The 12,469-nt window shown below is 48.7% G+C and overlaps 1 protein-coding gene across 1 annotated transcript in view; it reads left to right on the top strand.

Annotated features, from left to right (window-relative positions):
* Positions 1–1,037: 1,037 nt before the first annotated feature.
* rnf113a (ring finger protein 113A) overlaps positions 1,038–12,469 on the top strand; it is a 36,987-nt gene continuing 25,555 nt past the window's right edge. The window contains exons 1-5 of the mRNA XM_068013108.1: positions 1,038–1,182; positions 5,934–6,013; positions 7,473–7,568; positions 8,248–8,355; positions 10,027–10,136. Of these exons, the coding sequence (XP_067869209.1) occupies positions 1,071–1,182; positions 5,934–6,013; positions 7,473–7,568; positions 8,248–8,355; positions 10,027–10,136 (506 nt within the window). The 5' untranslated portion in view covers positions 1,038–1,070. The remainder of the gene's footprint in view (positions 1,183–5,933; positions 6,014–7,472; positions 7,569–8,247; positions 8,356–10,026; positions 10,137–12,469) is intronic.

The following is a 12,469-nucleotide window of genomic DNA, read 5'->3' as shown; positions in this document are numbered from 1 at the left end:
CCGCTGTTGCAGTGCCGCTCCGGGCCGCTGTTGCAGTGCCGCTCCGGGTCGCTGGGGGACGCTGTTGCAGTGCCGCTCCGGGTCGCTGGGGGACGCTGTTGCAGTTCCGCTCCGGGCCACTGTTGCAGTGCCGCTCCGGGTCGCTGGGGGACGCTGTTGCAGTGCCGCTCCGGGCCGCTGGGGGACGCTGTTGCCGTGCCGCTCCGGGTCGCTGCGGGACGCTGTTGCAGTGCCGCTCCGGGTCGCTGGGGGACGCTGTTGCAGTGCCGCTCCGGGTCTCTGGGGGACGCTGTTGCAGTGCCGCTCCGGCCCGCTGTTGCAGTGCCGCTCCGGCCCGCTGTTGCAGTGCCGCTCCGGGTCGCTGGGGGACGCTGTTGCCGTGCCGCTCCGGGTCGCTGCGGGACGCTGTTGCAGTGCCGCTCCGGGTCGCTGGGGGACGCTGTTGCAGTGCCGCTCCGGGTCGCTGGGGGACGCTGTTGCAGTTCCGCTCCGGGCCACTGTTGCAGTGCCGCTCCGGGTCGCTGGGGGACGCTGTTGCAGTGCCGCTCCGGGTCGCTGGGGGACGCTGTTGCAGTGCCGCTCCGGGTCTCTGGGGGACGCTGTTGCAGTGCCGCTCCGGCCCGCTGTTGCAGTGCCGCTCCGGGCCGCTGTTGCAGTGCCGCTCCGGGTCGCTGGGGGACGCTGTTGCAGTGCCGCTCCGGGTCGCTGGGGGACGCTGTTGCAGTTCCGCTCCGGGCCACTGTTGCAGTGCCGCTCCGGGTCGCTGGGGGACGCTGTTGCAGTGCCGCTCCGGGCCGCTGGGGGACGCTGTTGCCGTGCCGCTCCGGGTCGCTGCGGGACGCTGTTGCAGTGCCGCTCCGGGTCGCTGGGGGACGCTGTTGCAGTGCCGCTCCGGGTCGCTGGGGGACGCTGTTGCAGTTCCGCTCCGGGCCACTGTTGCAGTGCCGCTCCGGGTCGCTGGGGGACGCTGTTGCAGTGCCGCTCCGGGTCGCTGGGGGACGCTGTTGGGTGTAAGGGGGTGTGGGGGCTAGTGTGGTACTTCTTGCCGCCGGCGCTGCATTGTTGTTGAGATGGCGGATCCCGGAGAGCCGGGCCCTGCAGCCCCGGTCTGCACTTTCCTCTTTAAAAAATCCAGCCGGAAGTTTAAAGGAAGGAAGCGGAGAGCGAGCGGCAGCGATAAAGGTAGCGGGTTTGGGGTAAAGAGAGGGCTGAGCCCCGGGACGGAGTGGAGTGTAACAGGGCCGGTGGCTGGACTCGGCGTCCCGGGTAGTTTCTTTGCTCCCAATCTGGGTCACGGGTGTCGGACACAGCCTCGGCCTCGGCTGCTGCCACTGAGCCCCTGCACGGTCAGGCCGCCGGCTGCTCCGGCTCAGGGTTAAAATGTGGCGCGGTTCCCGGCGGTGGTGATGCTTGAGAAACAAAGTGTCCCGGGACAGAGGCAGCAGGTTCAGGCTGAGGTCAAGCTGCTCCTCAGCTTTTATCAAACTCCATCCTTCATTATCATAGCCTGTTTTTAGTTAATGTCAGATGACCAAGGCTCCTCATAGAGAATTCAGACACAATCTTTGTTCCTGGGAGTCTCTCCACAGAGAGGATTGAAGTTGGTGGAAGATCCTTAACAAAGAAAAGATAAGCTTGCATTTATATGGTGCCTTTCACGACCTAGAGAAGTCTCGAAGTGTTTTACAGCCAATGAAGTATTTTCGAAATAATAACAGAAAGTGCTGGAAATACTCAGCAGGTCTGGCAGCATCTGTGGAGAGAGTTATCATTTCAGGTCTGTGACCTTTCATCAGAACTGGCAAAGATTAGAGAAGTATTAGATTTTAAGCAAGTGATTGGGGGGGGGGGGGGAAGAGAGAACAAAAGGGAAGGTGTGTGATAGGGCAGAGGGCAGGAGAGATTAAATAACAAAGATGTCCTGGGACAAGGGTTCTGGTAGAAGACAAAGTATTAATCCAGAGAGTGTGTTAATGGCAGAATAATGAATAGCTCTATCCAAAAGTACAACATGAAAAACAAGCACGTGGTTAAAAAAAAAACTAAAAAGGCCAATCATGTTCTGGAATTGTTGAACTCAAATTTGAGTCTGCAAAGCTATAGAGTGCTTAATGGAAAGGTGAGGTGCTGCTCCTCAAGCTTGTGTTGATCACTGGAACACTGGAGCAGGCCAAGGATAGGGATGTTGGGTGCCGAATTGAAATGGCAAGCAACCGGAAGCTCAGGGTCAGGCTTTCAGACTGAGCGGAGGTGTTCCACAAAGCGGTTACCCAGTCTACATTTGGTCTCCCCAGTGTAGAGGAGACCACACTGTGAGCAGCGAATACAGTATACTAAATTGAAAGAAGTACAAGTAAATCGCTGCTTCACCTGAAAGGAATGTTTGGGGTCTTGGATGGTGAGGAGGTATATGAGCAGGTGTTACACCACATACGATTTCATGGGAAGGTGCAGTGGAAAGGGGAAGAGGTGGTGGGGGTGATGGAGGAGTGGACCAGGGTGTCGCAGAGGGAGTGATCCCTTTGGAATGCTGACAGGGAATGAAAGGGCAGATGTGTTTAGTGGTGGCATTACGCTGGTGCTGGCAGAAATGGCGGAGGATGATCCTTTGGATGTGGAGGCTGGTGGGCTGGAAAGTGAGGACAAGGGGAACCCTGTCGCAGTTCTGGGAGGGAGGGGAAGGGGTGCGGGAAATGGGTTGATAGTGGTCGGGGGCCCTGTCAACCACAGTGGGGGGGAATCCTTGGTTGAGGAAAAAGGAAGACATGTCAGAATTGCTATTGTGGAAGGTTGCATCATCAGAACAGTTGCACCGGAGACAGAGAACCTGGGAGAATGGAATGGAGTCCTTAGAGGAGGCAGGGTGTGAGAAAGTGTAGTCAAGGTATCCATGATAGTCAGTGGACCTATGATAAATATTTGTGGGCAGCCTAATCCCAGAGATGGATACAGAGAAGTCGAGGAAGGTGAGGGAAATGTTGGAGATGGACCATGTAAAGGTGAAAGAAGAGTGGAAATTGGAGGCAAAGTTGGTGAAGTTTTCCAGTTTGGGGTGAAAACAGGAAGAGGGACCGATGAAGTCATCAATGTACCAGAAAAAGAGGTGAGGGCAGGGGCCTGAGTAGGACTGGAACGAAGAATGTTTGACATATCCCACCAAACGACAGGCATAACTAGGACCCATAGCAACACCTTTTATTTGAAGGAAGTGAGTGGAGTGGAAGGAGAAGTTGTTCAATGTAAGAAGTTTAGCCAGGCAGAGGAGGGTGGTGGTGGATGGGGACCAGTTGGGCCTCTGTTCAAGGAAGAAATGGAAAGCCCTGGTGGGGGATGGAAGTGTAGAGAGATTAGACGTCCATAGTGAAGAGGAGGTGGTTTGGGCCAGGAAACTGTAAATTGTCACAATGACGTAGGACATCAGAAGAGTCACGGATGTAGGTGGGAAGAGACTGGACCAGGGGAGAAAAGATCGTCGAGATAGGAAGAAATAAGTTCAGTGGGGCAGGAACAGGCTGAAATGATGGGTCTACCAGGACAGTCCTGTTTGTGGATTTTAGAAAGGAGGTAGAAGCGGGCTGTCCGAGGTTGCGGGACCATAAGGTTGGAAGCTGTAGAGGGAAGATCTCCAGAGGAGATGAGGTCAGTGACAGTCCTGTAGACAGTGGCTTGATGTTCGGTGATGCGGTCACGGTCCAGGGGAGGTAGGAAGAAGTATCTGAAAGTTGGCGCTCAGCCTCTGCAAGGTAGAGGTTGGTGCACCAGAGAACAACAGCACCACCCTTATCTGCAGGTTTGATCACAAGGTCGGGGTTAAACCTGAGAGAACGGAGTGCAGCAAGTCCGAAGGGCGACAGGTTAGAGTGAGTGAGGTGAGCAGAGAAATTGAGACAGCCAATGTTATGCCGACAGTTCACAATGAAAAGATCAAGAGTGGATAACAGGCCAGAGGGATGGGTCCAGGTGGAGGGAGAATACTGGAGGGTGGGTGAAAGGGTCTGCTGTCGGGAGGACTCATGGTCAAAGAAGTGAGCCCAGAGATGAAAATGAATAAAGAAGAGCTCAACATCATGCCGAACGTGAAACTCATTGAGGTGGGGGTGTAAGGGGTAAAACTTAGTCCTTTGTTAAGTACAGATTGTTCAGCGTCAGATGGGAAGGTCAGAGGGTATTATGAAAAATCCATGGGGCAAGGGGTCAGATTAGGAGAAAGGATGGGGTCAGAGGGAAGTGAAAGGGAAGGAGGATCTGGAGGGGCGTTGGTACCCATGAGCCGCTGGAGCGTGTGTTTCTTAACACCTGAAAGGAAGAGAAAAAGTTTTTTGTTAATGCGTCGAATAAGATGAATTGATGAATGGGAAATCATGTTTGACGAACCTGTTGGAGCTTTTTGAGGATGTCGCTAACAGAATTGGTAAAGGGGAATTGGTGGATGTGGTATACTTGGATTTTCAAAAGGCCTTTCATAAAGTCCCCCACAGGAGGTTAATGCATTTACATCCTTCCTTAAATAAGGAGATAAGGAGACCAATACTGTAGATGAACCCAGATGTGGTCTCACCAGTAATCTGTATAACTGAAGCATAACCTCCCTACTTTTGTATTCAATTCCCCTTGCAATAAACAACATTCTATTAGCTTTCCTAATTACTTGCTGTACCTGCATAAGAATGTTTTGTGATTCATGCACTAGGACACCCAGATCCCTCTGCATCTCAGAGCTCTGCAATCTCTCACCATTTAGATAATATGCTTTATTATTCTTCCTGCCAAAGTGGACAATTTCACATTTTCCCACATTATACTCCATTTGCCAAATCTTTGCCCATTCACGTAATTCTTCTACAACCTTTGGAGCTTTGGTTCAACACCGGCTGGTCCTGAAGGGCCCTGGATGCTACTTGATCACAAGGTGAACTGTACAATACCTGGAGAAATAGAACCTCGTCCCTGAGTTATCATGTCCTGGCCTCTTCCCTGGTGCCGAATTGCCAGAGGGCCATTCTGGAATCAATGAGTAGTTGTCCTGACTCCATGAGGATTTGGGGATGAGAAGTCCATGCTCCTTACAGTTGGGCAAGAAGTAATCTTTAGTGGTCTTTCTGGAATTTGCTATTGCTAGTCTTGAGGTGATGAGTGCTATACTGCCTGCCTCCCAGTGACCTGTCCAGTGGTTTGGAGAACCTCCTTATCATATCAAGTGGCGGGCAAGGCTCAAAAGATGGACATCTCCAGGGATTAGCACTGTCCTCAAATTCTGGGTACAGCATCTCAGGAAGGATACATTGGTCTATATATTGCAACTATTTCCTTTGGTAGAGGAATCAAGAACAAGAGGTCATAGTCTTATAATTAGAGGTTAGCTATTTAGGACTGAAATCAGGAAACATTTTTCACACAAAGGGTAATAGAAATCTGGAATTCTGCCCAAAAAGCTGTGGATACTGGGGGTCATTTGGAGCTTTCAAGTCAGAGATGGATGGATTTGTGTTTGGTGAGTGTGTTGAGGGATATAGAGAAAAGATGTGTACAGGAGTTGAGGTACAGATCAGCAATGGCCCAGCTGAATGGCAGAGTAGGCTCAAGGGGCTTAAACACCTTCTGTTCCTACATTGCAACTGTCACTGCACTTCAAAAGTACTGAGGATATGAAAGGTGATATATCAATGCAGGTTCTTTCTTTGCACAATAATTTACTAATATATGTATGTAAAACTGCTGGATAGGATGAGAGTCTGGAGACTTTTTCCTCTGGGCTGAGATGTTCTAGTTCCTGAGAGTGTGTCAGGATAAATGATGGCAGTATCACTGTAATAATTCCCATTGTGAGGAGGCCTCTTACTAACCTGTTACTATAATAAAGGGACTCGGAGACTCGGGGCGCCTCCTGCTGAGAGTATTGCTGTACTTACTGGGTTTTCCCTTCTGCTGCACAGACAGCAGTGGAGACGATGATGGGAACACTGCAGTGCGGAGAGAAAAGAGAAAGAATGTGTCGAACCCCATGATACAGAAGGTGGGTGAGGCAGTGCACGGCCAAACTGTGGTTTGAAGCTGTCGGATCATGGATTCGTACAGCAGAACAGGAGGGCATTCGGCCCATCATGCTTGTGCCAGCTCTTTTGAAAAGCAATCCAGTTAGTCCCACTGCCTTGCTGTTCCCCTTGCCCTGTAAATTTTTCCATTACAAGTATAACATACACTAGTACACAAAGAATGAGGCCATACAGCCCATCAAGTCTGTGCCAGCTCTTTCAAAAGGCATTCAGTTAGTTCCAGGCCCCTGATTTCCCCCCATATAACTGTGCTTTCTCCTTTAAATATTTATCCAATTCCCTTTTGAAGGTTGCTATTGAATCTGTATTCACCACCCAATCCGGCAGTGCAATCCAATCCTAACCACTCATTTGAAAAAGATTTCCTCATGTCGTCTCTGGTTCTTTGTCAATCACCTTAAATCTGTGTTCTTTGGTTACTGACCCTTCAGCCTTTGGAAACAGTTTTTATTTATCTAAGCCCTTCATGATTTTATGTATCCAGTGTATATCCAATTCCCTTTTGAAAGTTGTTATTGAATCTGCTTCCACCACTTTTTCAGGCAGTGCATTCCAGATCATCATAATTCGCTGTATAAAAAAATGTTGCTTCATCTCCCCTTTAGTTCTTTGGCCAGTTACCTTAAATCTGCATCACCTAGTTACCAACCTTCCTAACACTGGAAGCAGTTTCTCTATCAAAACCCGACATCCCATTGAATATCTCAATTAAATCTTCCCTTAACTTTTTCTGCCGTATGGAGAACCACTTCAACTTCTCCACATAACTGAAGTTCCTCATCCCAGGTGCCATTCTAATAAATCTCTGTGCTTTCTCCAAGGCCTTGACATCCTTCTTAACATGTGGCACCCAGAATTGAACACAATACTCCAGCTGGGGCCGTGCCAATGTTTTATAAAGGTTTAGCATAACCTCCTTGCTTTTGTACTCTGGACCTCTGTTTATAAAGTCAAGGATTCCGTATGCTTTTTTAACAGCCTTCTGAACTTGTCCTGCTGCTTTCAGAGATTTGTGTATGCACACTCCCAGGTCTCTCTCTCCCTGCACCCCTCTTGAAAATTGTTTTCTGTACTTACTGGAAACTGCCAGTGATGGCTTGTCTCCTGACCAGTCACAGATTCAGGGTACTGGAGTCGAGGGGAATTTTTGGCAGTTCTCGGGTCTGTGCTGATTGCAGCAAGATTATGTTTCCCCGTGTGGTTGAATAGTCTGCCGGTGCTTACTGTTCAGGCTTGAACATGAGCAGCTTCTTGGGTGAGACATTTGAGGGTCGGTGCCCTGTAGAGTTGACCAACCCAAGGAGTCAATGCCTTGAGGAGAGGAGTGGTCAGTTCCTGGCTGAGTCACTAGTGAAATATCTGTGCTGTTAGTACAGTTCTTAGCTGCTGTTTTCTCACTCTTTACCTGATCGTTCCTAGACTCCAAGATCAGCAGGACTGAAAGAGCATTACAGTGACAGCGACAGTGATGGACCTGAAAAAATCACCGTGTCGTACAAATCCACCCGATCAGCGGTAAGGATCAGCATCGAATCCTAGACATGGCATACAGGTGAAGACCATCAGGCCCAATGTGCCTATGCCCATCAGTCACTCTGAGTCGCTGCACTTGGGGGTGGGGGAGGCGGTGGGTGGCTGTCTGGTTCCCCTGGGGGTGGGGGGGTGATGGTCTCTGTGCCCACGGGGTGGGGTGGTGGGGGGGTGCCTGTGTTCTCACACCAGGAAGGGCCAGTGGATAACTCTGTCTTCAGAATTGCAGCTTAGAGCTAGCAACAAGAGCATGGCCTCCCTGGTGCAAGGTCTCCTGCCTTTTGGAGTGTCCCAGAGCTGGGAGGGGAAATCAACTGAGTTCCCACACCTGATCACTATTCAGTGGAGAATCATGCTGGGATATATTGCTCTGTGTCTGTTTGGCGGAGTTTGGATTAGGCGCGACAATCTGCTTTCCCTACAGAGAAATATATCAATGACATTTACTGTCCCTTCGAGATTGACCCCCTCCCTTCCTGAAAGCATAAGACATTTCCTTCGGGAGGAGGGCAGGAAGATTATGGATAGTGTGATGTTGAAGGGCAGGGAGGCATCAGAAGAGCGTGAATCTGAAAGACAAATGCATGAGGTGGTTTGGTGTTTAATTGTGAAATGGCTGTCCTGGAAATGTCATGTGAAGCTAATGGCCATCTCTGCTTCATAGAAACCTGTCGGCCCAGAGGACATGGGAGCAACAGCTGTGTATCAACTGGACACTGAAAAAGATAAAGACATGCAAGCTATCTTCGAACGAAGCCAGAAGATCCAAGAGGTGAGAGGGAGGTGGCGCAGTGTCAGGGTTAGGTGGGCTATTGCTCGATTGTATTTGTAACCAGTCCTGTCTTACTGGACAAACTCTTCCAGGAGCAGAGACACAGACCTATCAGGATTTGGGTAAAGATAGCCAGTCTAGAAGCAGAGTTGCAGGCAACCAGTTATTGTACCTTATTCACATTTGGTAGTGGGATTACATAGTGATGAGTAAGGACTTGTGTACAAGACCGACCTGTGGAATGAAGACCATGTCATAACAGAATTATTTTTAGAAATGGAGAAGGCTTATTGAGGCTAACAAGCCTGTCCCTATCTCAGAGATCCTCCCACCCTCCCAACAACCCGCCATCCGTCAATACCACCAGTGCACTGTCTCTGACAACCATATATCCCATGACCCCATTTACATTATCATTTCAATGACCTTCCCTGGTAATTTATTCAACAACTAGATTCCTCTTTGGGTGAAATTTTCCCTGATTTGTTTTTAATTTGTCTCCTTGGGGTTGACCCTTCATCACAAGGAACAGTTGGCCTTGATCAATTCTGTCAGTTCCTTCATAATCTTCAAAGTTCAATTAGTTGGAAGTCTCTGAGAGTCATAGTCTTGTGGTTATACTGTATGTTTACAATAATGTTTATCTAAAAATTGGCTTCATCTTGGTAACAGTGAGTGGACAGAGCTGAGCTCCTTTCCCCGTAGGATTCCCAGCAGACTGGGGGTGGGGGTTGGGAGGAAGGTAGGGCTGGGGAGACAGAGGCATGTGCATTGAGGCAGGGAGAAGGTCAGCTGTATTGATATACACGCTGAGACAGGGAGAGAGATTGAGGGACTGATATACACGCTGAGATAAGGAGAGAGATCAAGGTACTGATACACACAGTGGGGCAGGGTGGGAGACAGACATGGGCAGGGAGAGAGGGGGAGAGTGACAGTCACACATGCTAGGGGAGAAAGAGACACACTAGTGGGAAATGGCGCGTTGGCACTGGCATACAGAGGCATACACTAGGGAAGAGACACAGTGCAGGGAGAGAAGCCAGACAGATGCTGACAGAACAAGAGAGTATACGAGGCAGAGATGAAGAAATGGGGAGATGAAGATGTTAAATATATGGAAATAGAGACAAATGATAAATAACATAAATAAGTCCCAACTGTTAATTGTGTATCAGTTGTTTAATTATGAGCAGGTGGAGGGTGTTAATTGGGGTCTTACTTGAGCACTTATAAGGCGACACTTGCAGAGGCTGGTGGGTTTTGAGTAAGAAGCTACATGCTTGTAATCCTTTTACTCAGTAAAATAAATATAAGACTCTATAAAGATTGGCTCCGGCATCATCCGTCAAGATCAAGTTTTCTGGAGCAGAACATCAACCTTAAATCTATTCTGTCTCACTTCTCACCCTGTAAACAGTGAGTGTGGTTTTAGAACCTGGGGTGGTGAACTACATTACAGCCATTGAGTAGTTTAGTGGTCACTCTGTGAGCCTCTCTCCTGTCTTCGAGGTACCATACTATATAGTGTATAGACCATATTAGTATTGGATTTTTGAACCTTTACCAAGTAAAGAGAGAGACAGTTTGTGCTGTCACCATGGCTGGCTGCTCCATGTCTAATGTGGAGAGCTACCAGAGGCTCTTAAATATCCTCTTTGTATCTGACAGGAACTGAAAGGGAAAGACGACGAGAAAATTTATCGAGGTATAAACAACTACATCAAATATGTCAAACCCAAGGACACATCCATGGCAAACGCAGCTTCAGGAATGGTGAGGTGAGTGGAACACTAAGCAGCTCTTCCCACTGTCCTTCCTGGGACCTACAGGCTGGGAGACTCTGCACATCTCTTAATTGTAGCTGGCAGAGACAGGAGCTGATTGGTTCAAAAGAAAAGAAGATTCTTTTTCTGTAGCGCCTTTCACAACTTCAGCACATCCCAAAATGCTTTCAAGCTAATGAAGTACTTTTGAAGTGTAGTCACTGTTTGCATAGCAAGCTCCCACAAACAACAATGTGATAATGACCGAATAATCTGTTCTAGTGATGTTGGTTGAGGGATAAATAGTGGCCAGGACACTGGGAAGAACTAATTTACCTGGACTTAGCAATATGGTGGGCGGGGTGGGTGGTTGCTTGAGTGGAGTGATAGCTGAGCTGGGAAAGTGCTGTGGAGAATGATAGCTGAGCGGTGGACGGTGGGGGTGGGAAATAATAGCTGAGCCATGGGCTGGGAGTGTGACACCCGAGTCGGGAAGCAGCGATATAATGGCAGAACCAGAGGTGGGGGTGCCTCCTCCTTTCAGTTGCTACTTCTATGCTCACCTGTACCCCCAATACACACTCTGCTATCTCTCCTTCCCTCCCTCCCCTACAGGTGCTGATGCCTCATCCTCAGTTGGTTTCCACGTGCAGCATTTTCTAAACAAAGACTCTGGATGGCACTAAGGAGCACGGGCCCTAATTTATAATGTCTGTCCCATGTCCTAGGGTCCTGCAAGCACCACCAATCCCCAAACGAAGTGCAATCAGCCAACTCCATATAGACCAGCAATCTGAATTGTGATTTTATAGCTCAGGACCTGGGAGACACTTTTTTGATGCAGCAGTAGTTTTTTTAAATTAATTCTGGGAAAGTGTGCTTGCTGGTCAGGCTTGTATTGCCCATCCCTCATACTTGGAATTGTAAGGCTAAGGACTGCTCCCAGTCTCTGAAATCCAAAGTTTCTCACAGCCCGATTGTTACAATCAAGTGAGGAGGAGTCAAATGCTTTCCCTTTTTTCCCTCCTTGTTTGACTGCAACAGGTTTTTTTTGAAAAAGGAGTCATGTCAGTGAGTGTTTAATTGTTTACGTGTTGTGATCATAAAAGAACCAATCGGAAGGGTTTTCCCGAATTTAACAAAAAGAGGTTAACTTTATTATACTTAAACCAATCTAAGGAAAATAATAAAATACGCTCCGACTTTCACACATACACATACATCCACACACTCACGAAGTTCACACATGCACACAAATAGATTTTAGAGTCCGCGGGTGGGGGGGGGGCGTGGAAATAGATTGGTCATATTAGATTCCAGAGAAATAAAGGGGGTATACAATCTGTGGAGATTGGTGACTCGGCTGAATTCAGTAGTTGTGCGACTTTCCTTAGGTAGTGCCAGTACTTCCGATTCGAAGATGTAAATAGCGTATTTGGCTGAGTCCAGTGCAGGGTTGATTTCCTTCAAGGAGTCTCTGTCTGTAGCAGGGACTTCCCCGGGTGGTCACAGTCAGCAAACAGGGTTCAAAGCTTGCAAGGTGGTTTGGAGAGAGAGGGAGGAAGCAGGGACCCCACTCGGGTCTTATCTCATCAGCGTCTACTTGTCTCGCTGCAAAGAAAACAGAACCTTAAGCACACGAAAGGTGGGCCTGTCATATGACTGTCATCCAGTGATTCAAGCATGGTCATTACTAGTGAATTCCCCCTTACAACTTCATTAGTCCATGTCTAGGAGTCCCCTTCTCATAGCTAGGGTCCCATTGTTCAAGTGATTAGGTTCGTTGCCACCAGTTGAATACCTCAGGTGATTGCCTTGATACCTTTTAATGGGAAGAGATACGTGGTTCACTCCGATTCCCCAGGTCATTGTCCTTGATGGGTCTGTGCAGACATGGAGTCTCCATATGAATTCAGAGTAGAAGTCGGCCCCTCGGCCCCTCGAGTCTGCTCCGCCACTCATCAAAATAATGCCTGATCTGTAACCTCAACTCCAGATTCCCGCCTACCCCCGATAACCTTTCACCCCCTTGCTTGTTAAGAATCTATCTACCTCTGCTTTAAAAATATTTAAAGACTCTGCTTCCCCTGCCTTTTGAGGAAGACAATTCCAAAGCCTCATGACTCGCTGAGAGAAAAAATTTCTCCTCATCTCGATCTTAAATGAGCGACCTCTTATTTTTAAACAGTGACCCCTAGTTCTAGATTCTCCCACAAGAGGAAACATCCTTTCCACATCCACCTTGTCAAGACCCCTCAGGATCTTATATGCTTCAATCAAATTGCCTCTTACTGTTCTAAACTCCAGTGGATACAGGCGTAGCCTGCCCAACCTTTCCTCATAAGAGA

This window comes from Heterodontus francisci, chromosome 33, assembly GCF_036365525.1.
Source record: "Heterodontus francisci isolate sHetFra1 chromosome 33, sHetFra1.hap1, whole genome shotgun sequence".
NCBI lineage: Eukaryota > Metazoa > Chordata > Chondrichthyes > Heterodontiformes > Heterodontidae > Heterodontus > Heterodontus francisci.
Note: the sequence above shows the minus strand (reverse complement) of the source record. Positions and strands in the feature narration are given on the sequence as shown.